General features: G+C 57.5%; 2 protein-coding genes across 8 annotated transcripts in view; one reads left to right on the top strand and one right to left on the bottom strand.

Moving 5' to 3' along the window:
• Positions 1-6286: 6286 nt before the first annotated feature.
• On the top strand, positions 6287-17529 carry STARD5 (StAR related lipid transfer domain containing 5). Of its 5 annotated transcripts, XM_042987913.1 has the most exons (7): positions 6300-6480; positions 7138-7187; positions 7539-7671; positions 10023-10110; positions 11176-11293; positions 12179-12272; positions 13952-14093. In XM_042987913.1, the coding sequence occupies exons 1-7, from the start codon at positions 6382-6384 to the stop codon at positions 13991-13993; spliced, it is 624 nt and encodes a 207-aa protein (XP_042843847.1). In that variant the 5' UTR covers positions 6300-6381; the 3' UTR covers positions 13994-14093. The 5 variants fall into 5 exon arrangements, with proteins under 5 accessions (XP_007078323.2, XP_042843847.1, XP_042843846.1 ...); XM_007078261.2 differs by lacking the exon at positions 10023-10110 and having other exon boundaries at positions 6287-6480; positions 13952-17529; XM_042987912.1 differs by lacking the exon at positions 12179-12272 and having other exon boundaries at positions 13952-17529.
• Positions 17491-19036, bottom strand: part of IL16 (interleukin 16) — a 70601-nt gene continuing 69055 nt past the window's right edge. For all 3 annotated transcript variants that reach the window (XM_042987907.1, XM_042987909.1, XM_042987910.1), the window contains one exon: positions 17491-17960. In XM_042987907.1, coding sequence (XP_042843841.1) covers positions 17767-17960 — 194 coding nt within the window. In that variant the 3' untranslated portion in view covers positions 17491-17766. The remainder of the gene's footprint in view (positions 17961-19036) is intronic.

Here is a 19036-nt window from a genome sequence, read left to right as displayed (position 1 = left end):
AGAGGTCCACACCCCTCTCGCCCTGCCAAGAATTTCGTATACGTCCATAGTTGTTTACAGCTACCTATGGTGTGTGTGTGTGTGTGTGTGTGTGTGTGTGTGTAAATATGTGTGTAGAAACATCCGTAAACATACGCGTGTTTTGCTTAAGCAAATACTATCGTATTGCCTGTATCACTTTACATCTTTATGTGTTCGAGGCCTATCGATAAAATATAAAGATCAAGTTCCCTTGTAACTGCTGCCGAGTATTTCACCGTAGGAATAAACTCAGTACCGTTCCATTTCCTGTCGATGGGCGTTGAAGTCATCCCCGCGTCAGCTAAAGATCATGCGGCAATCAACATCTTCTACACGGTCTCGGCTGCCCCCCGTGCTGATGCTGAGCGACGGGGGTGCTGGTTCTCCCGAAGGGCAGGTCCCTGGTGCACAGGGCAGGCGTGTGTTCACTTTCACCGGCTGCTCCTCTGTGAATCCCTGTGCGCCCCGACCTTCACAGCCCCCTCTGCGGATGATGAGGGCCATTTTACTTACTGAGTCACCAGAACTTGGTATCATCACCACGAGGCAATTTTTGCCACCTGCTGGAAAAAAAAAAATTCCAGGTTAATTAAAAAAAAATTTTTTTTTTAGTGGTTACATATTTTTAATTTTATTTTTTTTTAATTAAAAAAAATTTTTTTTAACGTTTATTTACTTTTGAGACAGAGAGAGACAGAGGATGAACAGGGGAGGGTCAGAGAGAGAGAGGGAGACACAGAATCTGAAACAGGCTCCAGGCTCTGAGCCATCAGCACAGAGCCCGACTCGGGGCTCGAACTCACGGACCGCGAGATTGTGACCTGAGCCAAAGTCGGACGCTTAACCGACTGAGCCGCCCAGGCGCCCCAGTGGTTACATATTTTTGAGAGAGAGAGGACAAGCGGGGAGGGGCGGGGAGAGAGGGAGACACCGAATCCGAAGCAGGCTCCAGGCTCCGAGCCGTCCGCACAGAACCCGACGCGGGGGGTCAGACTCACAAACCGCGAGATCGTGACCCGAGCGGAAGTCGAATGCTTAACCGACCGAGCCGCCCGGGAGCCCCAAATTCCAAGTTATTTGAATTAATCCGCATTTCTCTGGTCGTTAGCCTCTTTCCCCGTGTTGACTGGTTGCTCGCATTTTCTCACCTGCGAACGGACAGCCTGTCCGCCTTTTGCTCGGTCTTCTGTTGTCAGTGGCCACCAGCTCTGGCCCTTACCTGAGCCGCAGCCAGCAGAAAGCCCCAGTCCGCGCTACCAAAACACCTTCTCGTAACTGACCCTTCACAGCACGGCTTGGGCTTCCGGGGACGGTCCCTGCGGGCGGTGGGGGGCAGGGGGCGATTCCCATCCGCCCTCCAGTAAAACTATCACTGAGGACATGGTCCACACCGTTATTAAAAATCTCTCCTAACCATGTCTATGCAACAACCTCCTCTCAGGTCTCAGAGATCGGGACAACGGTATCCACTAAATCGAGGTGCGTGAATTCCTCTTGATGGGAACAGTCTGGCAAATGCCTTAGGCCCCTAAAGGCGCCTCCCTCGGTCACTGCTCCTGTCTCCAAATTCGCGAAGGCCAGAGTATTCAGAGAGCAGTTTCTGTGCATCTCGAAAAGACTGACTTCTGTAGGCTCGGGTGGCCCTCCTGTTTTCCGGCGACTCCGTGGACGTGTTTGCGTGTTTTCCCTCTTCAGGATTGCCTCGGTTTGGATTTTGTTCTTTGCCCGTTTCGTGGTAAACACTGCGTTTCCTCACAGGAAGCCGGAGGCGGTAAAGCTTGTTAAGTAAACAGAGCCTGGGCGTGTGCCACAGCTCTGCCCCTTACTAGCTCCGGGGCCATGGACACCCTAGGGGATTCTCAGTTTCTCAACCTGTGCAATGGGATGATAGCATCTCCTAATGCCGTGAGGGCTCAAAGGCACCACGCAGAGCAGGTGCTCGGGACAGTGGCAAGTAGGACCCGCCGAAAACAACCAGCTGCGGCTAAGAACAAGCATATGCGTGCTTACAGGTGAAAACTCGCCTGTGGAGACAGCACCTGCCGGAATGAACGTCGGAAATGCACACCCGATCCCTCGCCATCGTCCAAGTAGAACGCAAATACCCCATTCAGGAGCTCTTAGGGCTGGAGGGTGTGCACACAGGAGCCCACCCCTCCGCGGTCTGGAGCTGGGGTGGGGTGGAGGCCGCCGGGCTCCCCCCACCGCCCCCACCCCACCCTCCCGCCATCTACACTGATTTAATATTCAACTAGGATTCCAGCGCGATCTGCTCTCACAGCTGGGTTACTCAGAGGCCTGAGGACGTGGTGGCAGGGGCTCTGATCAGTGGGGACGGCAGAGTGGCTCCATCCTCCTTCCCATCAGCTCTGAACGTCAGCCCCAGGCCCTGTGAGCGGCTAGTCCTGTGGGCCGACCCCCGCCCCTGCCCGGCCCCCACAACCTCCACAGGTCTCCGGGCTTCTTGTTTTCTGGGAGCAAACATTAAACACTCTTACAGTGTTAACTCTTTTTTGTAAAAAAAAAACATGTTCCATTTATATAAGAATAAGTCTCTTAAGTGTTTGATGTCTACTTTAAAGTCACTTTCCAGGCGCCTGGGTGGCTCAGTCGGCTAAGCATCTGACTTCGGCTCAGGTCGTGATCTCATGGTTCGTGGGTTCCAGCCCCGCGTCGGGCTCTGGGCTGGCAGCTTGGAGCCTGGAGCCCGCTTCTGATTCTGTCTCCCTCTCTCTCTGCCCTCCCCCACTCATGCTCTGTCTCAAAAATAAAGTAACATTAAAAGAAATTAAAAAAAAAAAAAGAATCTGTAACCTTATGGGGCACCTTGGTGGCTCCGTTGGTTGAGCGTCTGACTCTTGATTTTGACTCAGGTCACGATCTCACAGCTCGTGGGTTTCAGCCCCGCATCAGGCTCTGTGCTGATGGCTCAGAGCCTGGAACCTGCTTCGGATTCTGTGTCTCCTCCTCTCTCTGCCCCTCCCCCACTCATGCTCTGTTTCTCAAAAGTAAATAAACACTAAAAAAAAAAAAAAAAGAAAAGAAAATCACTTTCTACAGAAAGACTGACTTTCCCTGAGCTATGCTTTCACTGTGTTTTATCCCCAAACAAAAAATCTCTGACAGGTCCCAGCTGACGAGGTCTTGAGCTGCAGCTTTACAGAAAGCCTACACTGAATTTGTCAAGGAGGCTTTTATTAATTTAAAAAGTCTTACATGTTAGGAATTAGAATAATTAAACACAGTGTATGAGGATACAAAATAAAAAAAGTAACAGCCTTTGGCATCACTCCCTCCTGCTCACAGTTTGTATCTTGCTAGAAGCCAATCTTCTAAACACATCGATGTATAAACATACACAAACATCTCTAGTTTTTTTTCTCACTCAAGACACATATGATATGTTACATATGAACATTCATGGTACGCCAGCCACCATTCCGATTGCCAACCCATCCGTTAAAACCTTCGGCTCATACGTCAACCCCAGGAGTTAGCGCTATGATTTTTCTCATTTTCCAAATGAGGACGCTAAAGTCTGCAAGGGTCAGTGACTTGCCAGGGTCACAGCTAGTTACGTGGCGATGCTGGGATCTGAATCCAGGCAATCTGAGCTGCGCACTGACTCTCCTACCTACAATACCCTTGTCTTTTAATATATATTTTTGGCAAAAAAATAATAAATTAAAAAATATATATATATATATATATATATATTCCCTGTCAGTGCACATTGCACATATAAAACATTCATAGGGGAGAGTTAAGAATTTAAATAATACTAAGCCAATTCTTAAACTGAGGTTTTTTTTAAATATATGAAATTTATTGTCAAATTGGTTTCCATACAACACCCAGTGCTCCTCCCAAAAGACGCCCTCTTCAATACCCATCACCCACCCTCCCCTCCCTCCCACCCCCCATCAGCCCTCATAAACTGAGTTTTCAACACCATTTTTTTCCTTCATAGAGAATAAATTGCTCTTGGCTAGAACAGCCGACTTCCCATCAACCGTGTCCAGCCTGCTGCCTGTGCTCCAGAGAATATTTCCTGTCCCAGCTGGGCTCCCTCCCCTTCCTGTGTCTCACTGTTTTAATGGCTACCTAATAGTCCACTGAATGAATACCCTGTAACTTTCTTTACTCCGCCAACAAACAGATTTCTTTCCGGTTGCATGATCAATCTTTGGCTTTGTGCAGGAGTTTCTTGGTCAAAGCACAAGTAAACTCACATTTTGATAGGCTGTTCTCCTCCCAGAAGGTTACATAAGTTTAGACTCCTGCCCGCAGCGTATTAAAACATACACCCTCCTACCCGGAATTAACAGACCTCTTTATCTGCCCGGCTGATAGGTGTGAAAGTGGACGCTTGTTTTAATGTTTTAGTGACGGATTCCCTATGAGGGAGGTCCTGCAACTTTTCACTGCCTTCTTAGCCCTGTTAATTTTTCTGCAGAGTATCTGTTCCCATCTGATGCATTCGTTTTGTCTGTTCGGTTGTTTGCATATATCCTAATAATTCGTAAGAGCACTTTGTACATGACAAAAACTTACTTTTAGATAAACAGTGCTCCGATTTTTCCTTCAGATATTTTTGTGGCATTTTTGATGTGCTTAATTTTTTTAAAACATCTTTTTTCCCTATGTTTAAAAATTATTTTAGGGGCGCCTGGGTGGCTCAGTCGGTTGAGCGCCTGACTTCAGCTCAGGTCACGATCTCGTGGTCCGTGAGTTCGAGCCCCGCGTCAGGCTCTGGGCTGATGGCTCAGAGCCTGGAGCCTGCTTCGGATTCTGTGTCTCCCTCTCTCTCTGCCCCTCCCCCGTTCATGCTCTGTCTCCCTCTGTCTCAAAAATAAATAAATGTTAAAAAAAAATTTAATAAAAAATTATTTTATTTTTAGAGACAGAGCGAGAGAGTGGGGGAGAGGGGCAGAGGGGCAGAGGGAGAGACAGACTCTTAAGCAGGCTGCATGCTCTGCGCAGAGCCCAAAGCGGGGCTGGATCCCAAGCCCTGGGATCATGACCAGAGCCAAAATCCAGAGTCCCAAGGTCAACCGACTGAACCATCCAAGCGCCCCTGTGCTTAATTCTTTTTAATGTGGTTACCTCATTGGTCTTTCCTTTGCTGCCTCCTAGGAATACCCACGTGTGACTTCACTTGGCACGGAGACATTGATTAGTGTCTCGCTTCATCTTGGAACAAACTGAGGCTCAGAGAGGTTAAGTGACTTGCCCCAAATCACACAGCCACTACGGGGTGAAGCCGGGTCGGGAACCCGGGAGTCCCTAAGTCCCCAAGTCCCCGTCCAGGGCTTCCTTACAGCCCGGCAGCCCATCACAATCTCCGAAAAGGATTTTCAAGTCGTCTTTTGGTTTACGACCATTTTTCACACCTTTACAAGAAACAACAGGCACAGGGACACACGCACACACAGACCTCAGTGCTGACCTCTTCACACATTTGGTTGGTTCCAGAAGAGGAGAGACCGAGGCTGCCCTTGCCATTCGCACCAGGGGGATGTGGCCCCACTCGCTCCCCAAGACCGAGGCCACCCGGATGCGCAGAAGCCTGTACCTCTTACCCGGAGCCTCACTCTGCCCCAGATGCCCCCCACATCCCACGCCTCCTGGGCCCCTCCACTTAGGTCGTTCAGCCCTCCGACCCCAAGTGCCCAGAACTGAGGGCACCACGGTCCCCAGGGGCTCAGGCCGCAGGGGCGGCCGCCGTTCTGCAGCCCCCACGTCACTGGCACAGACCTCCAGCCTCCCCCGTCTGGGCACCGGCGACGGAGCCCTCTCCTCCCCGGCCCCGCCGTCTCCCCTCCGCGGCTGCGGCCCCTACCCCGCGTCCCCGCGCACCCCCCCCTGCGCCCCCGCAGCAGCCACCCCAGAAGCTCATCTCCGACGCGAACTGCACGGTCGCCCGGCCCGGCTGCAGGCCTGCGGGCGCTCCGAGCACCGGTGCGCGCTCCCGGCCCGCCTGGGCCTCCGCGGGGCCGCCCCGAGCTCGGGGTGCAAGGCGGCTCCCGGGACCCGGCGGGCGGGAGGCGGACCCGGCAGGTCTGCGCCGTGATCCCCGGACCCGCCCAGCCGGGTCTGGCGCTCGCGGGCGGTGCCAGTCTCAGGCCGCCGGTCTGCCTGCCTGGGCCAATCCCGAGCGCGGGGCGGGGCCCGTCTGCCGGCCTGGGCCAATCCCGAGCGCGGGGCGGGGCCCGTCTGCCTGCCTGGGCCAATCCCGAGTGCGGGGCGGGGCCGAGGCCCAGGTTCCGCCCGGGCCCGCGAGCTGTGGCCTCCCGGACCCGGCGCCCGCCGCCGCTCAGCCGGGCCGCGACCCCGCAGCCACGCGCGGCCCTTGGCGCTATGGACCCGGCGCTGGCCGCGCAGATGGGCGAGGCGGTGGCGGAGAAGATGCTCCAGTACCGGCAAGACAAGTCAGGATGGAAAATTTGCCGGGAAGCCGTGAGTGAGGAGCTGGGCAGGAAGGGGTCGTGGGGCCTTTGCTCCCTGGGGCCGGGGTCTCCTCCGTAGACCCCAGGCTCCTCCTCTTCCCGCTCCTTTCTGCATTCCAATACCCTGGAGCTGGATTGGGAGGAGATTCCCTTGAGGGTTGTTTCCTTAAAAAAAAAAAAAAAAAAAAAAAAAAAATCCTAGGCCCGTTGTGCGCACTGTGACCCCGGGAGATAAGTGTCTGTCCCTTTCCTTGTGTGACTTGTCCAAGGCCGCCTGGCTAGCACACGGTGGTTTGGAGTCGAGCCAAAACACCAGGTTCCAAAGCCTGCACCTCTCTCTGTGTTCCCGGGAGGGCGGCATGGGAATGGTTTTTGCCTGCGCAGCTCATGACTTTTAACGAGCAGACTGACATTGCTGGAGGAAACAAAATGCGTGGTGATTTGGAGAGGCTGGAAAACCGCCCTGAGCCCTTGGAATCCAGTTAAGAGCCGTTGCTTCATCACGTTCAGCTTGGTCCAGGACCCCCGCCCTGGCACACGAGTGGGGTCACGCACCTTGGAGAATCCCACCTCTCGAGGCTCCAGACTTCCAGACCAGGGGAAGGGGCCAGGTGATCTCCCAGAGCCCTTCTAGCTCTAAATTCTGCGATTCTGTGCCTTTTGACAGAATGGAGTCTCGGTTTCCTGGAGGCCATCTATGGAGTTTCCAGGGAACCTGTAAGTGCCTTGTCCAAGTTCATCAGAAGTGCCACACCGCTCTGGATGTCTCTGTGGGTTTGCTTCCTAAAATAATTCCAGTCTCCCCTAGCACCCTGGAATCAGCTGGCCAGTTGTCGTCCAGAAAACCTTCCTGTTTTTATCTCAACCATTTCCAGCAAACTGTCTCTTGCGAAAGCTCACTGTCCATTCCTGCAGGCCTGAGGGGAGGCGGGCTGGTAAACCTCAGCCCCCAATCCGCGAGGCTGTCTCAAAGAGCGGTGACAGATGTGGCACCGAGTCCTTGTGTACGATCCCAGGATAAAAAGCGTTTGGTTGATGCCTGGCATCACCTTCCTCCTTGTGCTCCAGGTACCGGGGAGAAGGCATCGTGAATGGGACGCCAGAGAAGGTGTGGGGCTGCGTTAAGCCACTTGCTGGGACCCTGAGAGACCAGTGGGATGAGAATGTGAGCAGCTTTGAAATTATCGAAAGCATCACGGATGTAAGTCTTTGCGAGCGCTCTTACCTTGGCGGTCACCTCCCTCTGGAGCTGGTCAGCGGCAGCTCTTGGCAAGGGGAGGACCCTGCAAACCCCTGGTACCCAGCAAACACAGGCTGCCCGCTGGCCAGGTCCAGGTAGGAGACGGCGTGACTGGCGAGGCGGAGGAACCCTGAGCAGAGTGCAGAGAACGCAGCAGCTGACGAAAAGGGGGGTGTGAATGTGGGCCCTGCAGCTGCCGGGCCAGTGCCTGGATTTGACCTTGACCTCCCAGCTCTGGTTTGAAATATCGCCCTCTGATGGGGCCGTGATCATGAATCCAGAGTCCTGGCCCCAGCGTCGGGGTTCTCTGCCAGCTGCGGGGCTATGCCAGGTGGCGGCTCTGGATTACAGTTTCTCCATTGGTAAGACGTGCGTCGTCTAAGCTAGCCCCGCCCAGTAGAACTTTCCACCATAATGGAATTGTGCTGTAACCACGCCTACTACAGTAGCCACTAGCCCCGGTTGGCCACAGAGCCCTTGAAACGTGTCAAGAAAGTGAAGGAAATGAATTGTTTGAGGATGTGAATTGCTAATTTTATTTGTTTGTCGTTACTCCCGATGTCAGTTTAAACAGCCACACGGAGATATCAGCCACCATAGGGACATATTTCTAGATGGTTGTGTCTTCAGAACATTAAGCCTCAGGAGCTTGTAAGCAGGAAGAACCCACCTCATTCTGATTACGGAAGTTAAGGAAACAAAACAAAGTCGTAGACAAAACTAATAAGCCAGTTGCCTTGGGGGGAAATGTTGCCACCCGGTTTGATTTTGCCATCTGTGGACGTGACCGCCTCTCGGCTGTTTACACAGACGACGCTGTGAAACCTTCAAGACATAGTGCTGTGTGTTGGCCAGTCGATAGGACCCAGGTGTTCTCTGCCTCCGCCAAAAGTCACATTGCAGTCCCTTGTCATAGCGTATGTCCCCGTTTCCTGAGAGGTGGGGCACACACCCCTGGGATACAAAAGACGTCAGGCCAGAGCTGAAATGGAATCCCACATGGTGAGATCGCCCCATCTCAGTTTACTCTCTGACAGTCTGAAGAGGGGGGTCTCGGGGACTAATGTGCCTTTGACCCCCGTTTGACATCTGCTAGTCCGCTTAGAATTACAATCCAACAATCCTTTGCCTGTATATTTTGTGGTGGCCTTTATGCCAAGTGATATTTCCACCCCCCGTCCCCCATCTTGGGATAGTTAAATAGCTTCATTTTATCTTTTTTAAATTTTTTTTAATGTTTATTTATTTTTGAGAGAGACAGACAGAACGCGTGTGGGGGAGGGGCAGAGAGAGAGGGAGACACAGAATCCGAAGCAGGCCCCGGGCTCCGAGCTGTCAGCACAGAGCCCGATGCGGGGCTCGAACCCACGAACCGTGAGATCATGACCTGAGCCGAAGTCGGACGCTCAACCGACCGAGCCACCCAGGCACCCCTAAATAGCTTCATTTTAAAATAAATTTACCCAGGGTGCCTGGGGGGCGCAGTTGGTTAAGCATCGGCTCAGGTCATGATCTCACAGTCTGTGAGTTTGAGCCCCGTGTTGGGCTCTGTGCGGACAGCTCAGAGCCTGGGGCCTGCTTCGGATTCTGTGTCTCCCACTCTCTCTGCCCCTCCCCTGCTTCAAAAATAAATGAACGTTAAAAAAAATTAAAAAGTACATTAAAAATTTTTCAAATCTGGACTGAGGATAGGATTATAATTTAGTAAAATAACATGATTAGATTACCAATGTTGATGAAGGACTATAAGCTATAAAAGTAAACTATTTTACATCTCTCATGAGAGGAACAGGGGGTCTTTTCTCCTTGAATTAATTCACGTGTCTGTGAAAAGATAAGACTTTCCACTTAGAAAGTTAGAGGGGACACCTCTCTGGCTCAGTTGATGGCACGTGTGAGTCTTGATCTTGGGGTTGCAGGTTCAAACCCCACGTTGGGTGTAGAGATTACTTAACAATAAAATCTTCAAAAAAAAAACAAACAAGGAAGAAAGAGCCTTTAGTGGACAATAGCTATAAAAGAGGGGAACACACGGGCTGCTGGTGAGCTCAGCGGGGGAAGCGGCTGACCACGGCACCTGACCTCTCCGTGAAGCAGTGAGAATGGGGGGAAGGAGCCCTCCCCTGCAGGGCGGTGTGTATCAGCCAGATTGTGACGAATCTCCGAGTTGATAGGTAGATGATGGATGGACAGACGGATGGATGAGACACAGGGCCACGCCGCAAGCTTGTGGCATTGAGGACACGCGCTGACACCTTCAGGGTCTCTTACCCGTGTCCTCTTTATCTCCGTCCCCAAACACCCTCCTTCAGGAACGAGGCATCCTGCGGCAGGAATCGGGAGTAGAAGCCGGCCGTGTTGTTACTAAGAACAAATCGCTTCTGCTGGTCCTGCTGCACAGTACGAGGACTCAGACAAGGCCGGACTGCCTTGTTTCTAACAGAAGCTTTGGCCTTTAGAAAGAATATGCTTTAAAAAAAAAAAGAATCTGCTCAAGAGAGGGGAGGGCAGGACATTCTCACTCCTGCATGCCCTCCTTTGCTGTTGGAATCAGCATCCTGACGTGTCCCTTTGGCGCCCTGGGGAACTTGGGCACGGGGACTCGGGCGCGCGTGACAGGATTCCAGACGGGTCGAGCGTGCTGTGCCCGTGTCTCCAGTGGGGAGGGAGGGCCTGCGTCCAGGTGAGCCCGTTCTCGGGCAGGTGGTTTTAGCAGGCACACGGGGGAGGCCGGGTCATCTGGAAAAGGATTCCCGGTTCCCCCCAGGGATTGCCTGCCTGGCTGCAGACTCAAACCCTGGGGACAGAGGTGGCTGAGAAAACACCTGCCAGTCGTGCTGTCCCTCGCCCCCAGGCGGCCCACCCCGTCCTCCACCTGTTCTCCTTTGTGAGCCTGAGAGGACGGGGCCCCGCTGCACCAGGGGAAAGTGGACTAGAGCCCGGGTGGGTTTAGGGTGACCTTGGCTTACAGGGTGGGAGAGAGGACTGGTGGGGTGCTCTGGGACGGGGTGGGGTTCCTGGGGCACGTCCTCCAGGCCTGGGACGTGGGGAAGCAGAAAGCTGCCTGGCTCAGCCTCTCAGGGTCAGGCAGGTGCAGGGTTAGCCAAAAACCAGCACCCCTCCTGCCTCTCAGGCGGTTCACACCTCCCCGCCTGAGCTTAGCGGTGAGCTGCTTCACCTCTCCCAGCCCCCGTGTCCTCACCTGTCAAATGGGTTCATGACACCCAGGTCTCAGAGCTCAGTGGCGGGGGGAGGTGCCCGAGAGCTTTGCCCAGCCAGGCTCTCCCTGGACGCACAGTCAGTGGCAACTCTGGGGACCCTGAGACGTAAGCTCAGAGTGGCCCCGATCTAGAGCCTGCAGTCCACGGTCAGCGCTGCCCCCTCCCCGGTTTCCCAGACCCCGGGGTGTGGGGTGGGAGCAGGGAGACCTCCGGCCGGCAGCTGGACTCCCCTTGGCTTTGACAGACGCTGTGTATCAGCAGAACCGCCACCCCCTCGGCCGCCATGAAGCTCATTTCCCCCAGAGATTTCGTGGACTTGGTGTTGGTCAAGAAGTACGAGGATGGGACTCTCAGCTCCAACGGTGAGTGCCGGCCGGCCGCCCCGGGATCACGTCCTGCGTCCCTTGTGCGTGGGCCTCTCCTCGTCGGCTTGGGTGGGATCGTGTGCCACGGAGGGCCGAGGGGGAGGGCCCACATGCTAGTAATTTCATATATATGTATGTTTTCCTTTAATAAATGTTTATTCAAGAGAGAGAGACAGTGCAAGCAGGGGAGGGGCAGAGAGAGGGGGAGACACAGAATCCGAAGCAGCTCCAGGCTCTGAGCCATCGGCACAGGGCCCGACGCGGGGCTGGAACCCACGAACCGCGAGATCACGACCTGAGCCGAAGGCGGACACTTAACCGGCTGAGCCCCCCAGGCGCCCCGTAATTTTACGTCTAAGTCTCAGATGTGGCCAGCGCCCCGCTGGCCGCCAAGGCTCATCGTCCACGCCCGACACGTGTCGCCTGGTTTGACTGCACGGAGCCTCCGTGTGCGACGAGTCGCTGGGCCCGTGGGGGCGCGTCCCCGAGGGGCTGTGGGCCGTCCCCTCCTTCCCAGCGGGGAACAGAGTCCTGCCAAGGCGTATTTCACCCGGGGAACCCGCAGCCCCTGCTGTTCCTCCGGATCCCGGCAGGGGGGGCGCCTCTCCTACCGCCGTGCCTCGGCCCGTGCAGTGTTCTTTTCTCTAAGAAGCTGGCAGGCTTGGGGAGGCTGTGCACGTGTGTGGACGCCCATGAGCGTGTGCACACGTGTGTGTGTGTGGGTGTGAGGGACACGGGTGGGGGGGGACGCTCAGGGGCAGGTCACGGGGCGCCCGTGCTGACTCCTCGGGCCCCAGATGGCGGGGTCTGCGGGCAGGAGGGGCCACGGTGCCCCGACTGTCTGAGGTCGCAGCTCACTGGCCACTTTGTGCTGTCTTCCAGCTGTGAACGTGGAACATCGGTCATGCCCCCCGAGGCCGGGGTACGTGAGAGGGTTCAACCACCCTTGTGGTTGCTTCTGCGAACCTCTGCCCGGGTGAGATTGATCTCCTGCGTGGAATTACGTGCCCAGACCCACGCGTAGCTTAACTGTGGACCTTTCGTTCATGGGGCACGTTAGTTACAATTTGCAGTCATAAAAATGCCTTATGGCTCTGTAGGCTCTGACATTACTCGTCAGTGATGCAATGTCCCAGAGCACCAGGCCCAGGGGAAGGGACTGTTCAATGTGGACTGCTCCCTCCCGCCCCATAAGACAGGCTGGGCGAACGTCATGGTCCCATTTAGCAGATGAGGAAACTGAGGCCAGAGGAGGTCAAGTTATCTATGTCGGGTGAAAGGTTTCAGAGGCTGGCGGTGCAGAGTTGGAGGACCCGGAGTGGCTGAGCGGCTGGCCGTCCCCACCCCGTGTCCCACACAGGGCTTGGGTCCCCCCAACACGGAAGAGGCTGGCAGTGCTAGGGGCTGACGGGCGATTCTGAGAGCACACGTGAGCCAGCCCTGACCCTGCACTCAGGGGCAGTTCTGTCCCATTTTCTCATAGCTCGGGGCAGGTTTTTACTAGAACTTTCTGGGTAAATAATAACCGAAGGTCAGTTGACAGTGAAAGAAATTGCACCCGAGATTGTGACCCAGAGTAACGCTTCTGTCGGGGACGGGCGGCAGGACTGGGGGGGGGGGGGGGGCGCCTTCAACCACACAGTCCTCGAAGGGCCTTGCCACAGGGTTTTGCTAAAACTCCTTCCGGGAGTTTGAAAATCGCTGTCACACGCCCCGCGACACACAGCTGCATGCGGTTTTGGTCCCCCGCATGCACAGGTGCCCTGACCGAGACCATGAACTTCTGCCTTGTTTTCTTGTCCTTGTTTTCTTTTTTTTTTTTTTAATTTTTTTTTTTTAACGTTTATTTAGTTTTGAGACAGAGAGACAGAGCATGAACGGGGGAGGGGCAGAGAGAGAGGGAGACACAGAACCGGAAGCAGGCTCCAGGCTCTGAGCCATCAGCCCAGAGCCCGATGAGGGGCTCGAACTCACGGACCGCGAGATCGTGACCTGAGCTGAAGTCGGAGGCTTAACCGACTGAGCCACCCAGGCGCCCCCTCTTGTCCTTGTTTTCTTGTCCGTAGCCTCTGGGGGCTGCCTCTTCCCTCCCAGCCTGGCGTGCGTTTACCTCCCTCCACGCCCAGTGCCCCCCCAGAGGTGTCTCCTTTACCTGCTCATGTTTCCAGGCAAAGAGTTCATGCGGAGGGATGCTAGGGCTCAGGCGAGCCCCGGGAGAAGGAGCAGACAGAGGAGGGGGGTGCCACCCGGGCTCAGCGGGCGGGGGGGCGGAGGATGTGAAGCTTTGAGACGGAGGGAGTCGTGGCCCCAGACTGGATGGTCCGCGCAGACCGGAAAAGCCACGGCCCAGAGCAGCACGTGCTGGCCGACACTGCTTGTCTGCTCAGCCCGTCTGTCTCTGGGCCTCACTTCCCTTTCTGTACATCTGGGAGGAGGGCAGGGTTCTAAAGGGTCTCCTCCTCCAGGCCCTTGACCTACATGACGTTGGAGCAAGTCTGATGGGCAGGCGCAGAGCTGTGTGGGGTTCCTGAGGACGAATCTCCACGTCCCGGCTGGTTCTCCGGGGTGGGGGGCGGGCCCTCCTCACCGGCCCTGCTGTGCGGCCCCAGTGCCCTGCCACGGACACGTGACGTGACTCTGATCTGGTTTCTCCAGGGAGCCCGGCCGGACCCACCTGGTCACATTCTTCCAGACTGACCTCAGCGGGTACCTCCCACGGAGTGTGGTGGACTCCTTCTTCCCCCGCAGCATGGCTGGCTTCTACGCCAACCTGGAGAAAGCCGTGAAGAAATTCTACAGCTGACATGCTCGCCCGCTGGCCCAGAACTTGCGTCGCTCGTCACAGAGCTCCAGGTGCTGGGGTACCGCTTTTCCCTCTGTGGAAGCCGCTTGGGGACCGCTCGTCTCCCCAGAGGCCGGCCAGAGAGGCCCCCCTGTCCCGCTCCTTCTCCTCCCACTCGGGGCCCCCTTGGGGGACCCGCCCCGGTGCCCTGTCTGCCGGCTGTCTGCACACCTCCTCCAGCCGGCACACCCAGCCCTCCAGCCGCCGCCGCCCACAGGGTGATACTCCACGGTCCAGATTTCCGTGCCAGTCACTGTCTGAGATTTCCTGTCCCTGTTGGTCAGAGGGAACCCCTGTCAATACCGGAAACCAGGCTCTCCTGCCCCTTCAGCGTCCGGGACTCTGTCCGACCTGTTGCCGCAGACCTGACATCTGTTTTCCTGATGACACCGCACCAGGGTCTCCCCTTTAAAAAGATGTCCCTGAAAAAAAAGCTTAGAAAATACTGCTTTAACAGATGAGATGAGCGTTAAGGAAAAATACGTCCAATATTTCGTTTGTTGTATCTTCTATTTGAACGGGTTGTTTTGTCTCTTTCCCCTGAGTTAACTTCTCTTGCCCTCCGTGCTAGAGGCCTGGGTCGGGCCGTGCCGGGGTCAGCAGGAAGGCTGGGAGAGCAGGTCCCCTCCAGCAGCGCCGGCCAGAGTCCCCGCACGGGCCTGCACGGGCCCTGCCCACCGCGGTGGGCCGTCGGACCCGGGGAGCCCGGCCTTGCCACCTGGGAGGGGCCTCAGCAGCCCCACGAGGTCCCTTGCCTCTCCCCGGTCAGGACCACCCAGTCGTGTGGAGTTCTCCGGCACCCCCTCCCCTGCGGTCCCCCGCCTTGCTGGTGCGGAAGATCCCTGCGTGTCTGAGCAGAGTCCCCTTGTGTGGCAGCCGGAAGTGCCTGCAGGAAGTTTCCAGAGTCCTGTGCATCGTGTCCTCACATCTGCCTGGCCCGCCCGTCCCCTGAATGTGCCGAAGCCCGAGGAGCCTTTAAAACGGGAGGCTCTGTGTCCGGGGCTGAGAAAGCCCCCTTCTCCCTGGGTGGTGATGCGACCACAGATCCCACGGTCGTGCCGTCGGGATCACCCCGCTAGCTTCTCGGGAAGTCGTCATCAGACTCTTGACTTTATTTCGATTCCCTTCCTTCGTGAAGAACTGCCCGGCACTGTCCTGTGTCAGCGCCTCCTGAGTCGCCTCCGCAGGTGCAGCCAGGTCTGGGCGCACCGGCTCAGGAGTCCCCGGGAGGCGGTGGTCTTAGCGAGACGGGGCTGCCTGTGCCGGGCCGTCCAGCGACGTGGAGAGCCGTGCTGCCCGGCGCACGTCTCACGGGGCCCCCCGGGCACCCCGCCCACCTGCCGGCGTCGGGGTAAACTGAGCACTGGACTAGGAGTCCGAAAGCATGCGTCTGGTCCCGTGCCTGCCACTCAGACCCCTCGCATCCCTGCGCGTCGACTTCCTGTCTCTCTAGGACAACACGGGGACACGAATGCCAGCCCCAGCCCGCTGCTCGGGAGTCCGTGCGGATGGAGGGACGGGCGAGGTCACTGCCCAAAGCAGAGGACCGGGGCAGCCGGGAGAGGCCCTCGGGGAGGCTCGTTTCCGTGCCGTGTTGACGAGGTTGGGAACCGTGACGCTGGGGTCCCTGTGGGTGGCTGGAAACACCGTCTGCAGAGGCTGTTCTGGGCCTGGCCTCGTGGCCGTTCCTAACGAGCCGGGGGCCCTTCCGACACCCACAGCCGCGCCCCAGCCCCGAGACCAGCCTGCCCCTGTCGCTCACTTGGCTTGTCCGGCCCGGCGGGAGGCTTTCTGTGTGTCCCTGGCCCCGGCCGGCACCATGGTCATGCGTGTCCCCTCCTCCCAGTCCCGACAGAAGGCCGCGTCCTCCTTCCCTGCGCTGGTCCACGTGCCTGACCTGGCCGCTTGCCTGACAACGGCCCGATGATCGGAATCGTCTCTGCGCGAGGTGGTGGGGGCGGGGGTGTGCCTCCGGGTCCCCGTGGCCTCGTCACGCAGGTGGGACCCTGCGGATGGCTGCAGGACTGAGTCACGCCTTCCGGGGCTGCGTCTTCAGGGTTTCTATGAAACCTGAAGAACTGGTCCACGAGGCGGCTCAGCTCCTGCCTCCGCCCGGGGCTTCACGGGATTCACAAGGGGACGCAGGGGGGCAGCAGGCAGGACACGACCACGCCGAGCCCAACGGCTTCCCGGGGTGAACGGGACGGCGAGGGGACGGCCACTGCCGTGAGGTCACTGTGGCACTCGTGTAAAGACGAGGCCCCGGGGGCCTTTTCTAAGAGTTCACTGCCCCGGAGAAGCCACCAGTTCCCGCCGGCATGGCCCGGCGCTCCTGGCCCCGGGAATAACTCGTGTTCCTGTTGTCTGTGGTTTTTGCGATAGACGTGGGGCCGGGACGGGGCTGGAACGCCGCCCAGGGTCGCATCAAAGAGCGCGCTGGCTGCTTCTAGACATTTCTTTGTCCTGAGCTTGGCAATCGGGCGTGGAGAGGTGACTGAACCACATATCCCTCTGGTTATTGACCTCATCGTTTACCAGCGTGGACAAGTTACCTGCCGTCTCCGCGTCCTGGTGCCCCCCCCCACCCCCCCGTGAATACGATGGCACAAACCATGCTCTGGAGACATTACTGTCATTAGGGAGACAGGGTCCACTGAACACCAACCCAGTGCTGGGCGCGTGCTGGGTAAGTGGTAGCAGCTTCTTTCACTCTCTCTTGCTCGCGCTGGCCCGTGCTCTTGGTACACCTGCCCGTGCCCGGAGTTTCACCTGTCCTCTGCTACCTTGCCCCCCCCACCAGGCAGCACCCTTGCGAGGATGAGTCTCCGGCCCAACCCAAACCAGTTTTGCAAATGCTGCGAGTGGTAGATTGTGTTTTCCCAAAAGAGCCCAGAAGCATCTCCCCTCCCCTCGCACCCGGGCCGGCCCCCACGGGTCAGGGACTGAGGAAGACACCTGTGTGGCTCCACAGCCAGCGGAGCGTGTCACAGGAAGGACACGACTGCCACCTGCCCCTCACTCTCCGGGGACGCTCACCCTGGCACCCGGCCGCCATGTTGCGAGGAGGTCCAGGCCACGGGGCGAGGCCGCCCGTGAGCGTCCGGGCTCACGGCCCCCACTCGGTGCCCAGCCACCAGCCAGCACCAACGGCCAGCTGTGTGAGACAACGACCCTTGGGGGGGGTTGTGGCCCCCAGCCTTTGAGTTGCCCTGGCTCGTGCCCAGTAGGACAGGATGGCCTGTCCTCTCCCAGTGTGCCCTCGAGGCAGGCTCACAAGAAACCCAAATGCTATTTGGGGAGTCGGCCATTCTGCCGTTCTAGGACGTGGGAAATCTGCGAAGCGGGACACGGGTTTCATATCAAACTGTAACGTGTCCGTTTTATTTACTGCACCATAGTATTACCGTTACGCTCTCTGGACATAGTCTGTAGGCACTGGCGGCCTCCCCGGCGTGACCGGGCCCTTCCCCTGGCTGGGCGTGTCCCAGAAGGTCTGGACCAGGGCAGCAGCGACCAGGAAGCGCGACTCTGCTGCCTCCCCCCTCCAGGCAGGGGTGAGCAGTGACCCTGAGAATTAGCAGTTGTGAGGGGCTGTCTGTCCCCGGCTTTGGTGTCGGCGCGGGCCTGCCTAGGGCTCCCCAGCCGCTGTGGTCCCCGAGGACTGGACGCTTCTCCTCCTGATGACGATCGTGACGGGGCCGTCAGGCAACGTCTTGATAACGTTCCAGGCTTCAAACCGCGTGAGCCCCTGCACGGCAGTGCCGGCCAAGTGTAAGATTTCATCTCCCGGCTGGATCGTCTCGCTCTGTTCCGAGGCTGCCCCTGAGAGGAAGAAAAAGATAACAGGTTGCTTGGGTGACAGGGGAACAAGGAAGGTTACCTCCTAGCCTCGGTCTCTGGGGAGCCAGGACGGCTCAGAAGGGAACGGGGGGCCCATCCCTCAGGGGCTCGGTGCTGGATCTGGAATGGGGCAGCTCATCAAATGGTGGCTTTGAGGTTGGCATGCCAGGCTCCTGCTCTGTGGCCCTTGGGAAAGGTGTGGCCCGTTGTATCCCCAGAGGAGGGCGGCCGCGGGCAGCTCCGAGCCCAGAGCCCGGCCGAGGAGACTTCCGTGAGTCACGGAGCCCTCTGGGGGGCCGATCCCCTCCAACCTCCACGCACACCAGCCCAGCAACCTCCGTCCGCATGTGGTCTCTCCCTTCCGACGAGCTCGCCAGGCATTGGGTGGCGTGGGGAGGGGGCCGGTGAACCCCCTAGGCACGCTGCCCCTGAACGGCCTGGAGAAGACCCCTGCGTCCGCGTGAAGAGGGACGTAATCCTATGTGGCTCCCACTCTCAAAGCTGTGTCCGGGAGGAGCGTTATCGTTCATATTGAACGCTATTCTACGGTATTCAGAAATACCGAATAAAAGATAATAGTAATGGCAATGATAAGAAGTTGGTGAGATGTGCTGGGCCGTTGTGCACATCAGGTTCTGCGCGGACGCCCCGCGAGCGTGTCAGTAGCCCCGTTGCGCACGCGAGGAAACCAAGAGTTCCGCAGCCCAGCCGAGCGTCAGAGCCGCTAGGTAGCGGGGTCTGGGTTTGAGCCCAGACTTTCTGGCCCCAGCGTCCGCATCTCCCGGCAGCTGGCCGGCCCGGCCCCGCGGACGCAGACGGGACGAGGGTGGAGAGTGGTCTCCCTCGGAAGCACGGCTCCCACTAGGAGCCGGGTCTCTTGACTTTGAGCCACATGCTCAGCCCAAGTCGACCTCCAAAGGGTCTTTCCCAGAGTTGGAGTAAACACGGGTTCCTGGGGGAGCCCCGCCGCAGTGACCCTCGGTCCCCCCCGGGGCCCAGCCGCCACTGCGAGGCTCCGTCTGACAAGCCCAGACACACCCCACACCTCCGTGCGGACG

The sequence above is a fragment of the Panthera tigris genome, chromosome B3 (genome assembly GCF_018350195.1).
Source record: "Panthera tigris isolate Pti1 chromosome B3, P.tigris_Pti1_mat1.1, whole genome shotgun sequence".
In the NCBI taxonomy this organism is placed as follows: Eukaryota; Metazoa; Chordata; class Mammalia; order Carnivora; family Felidae; genus Panthera; species Panthera tigris.
Note: the sequence above shows the minus strand (reverse complement) of the source record. Positions and strands in the feature narration are given on the sequence as shown.

What these genes read in the sequence shown, in the direction of transcription:
- STARD5 (XM_007078261.2), top strand. Translation starts at nt 6,382, where the DNA reads ATGGACCCGGCGCTGGCCGCGCAGATGGGCGAGGCGGTGGCGGAGAAG. An exon ending in TGGGACTCTCAGCTCCAACG is followed by an intron (nt 11,294 to 12,178) that starts GTGAGTGCCGGC and finishes GCTGTCTTCCAG; the next exon opens with CTGTGAACGTGGAACATCGG. An exon ending in TTCTGCGAACCTCTGCCCGG is followed by an intron (nt 12,273 to 13,951) that starts GTGAGATTGATC and finishes TGGTTTCTCCAG; the next exon opens with GGAGCCCGGCCGGACCCACC.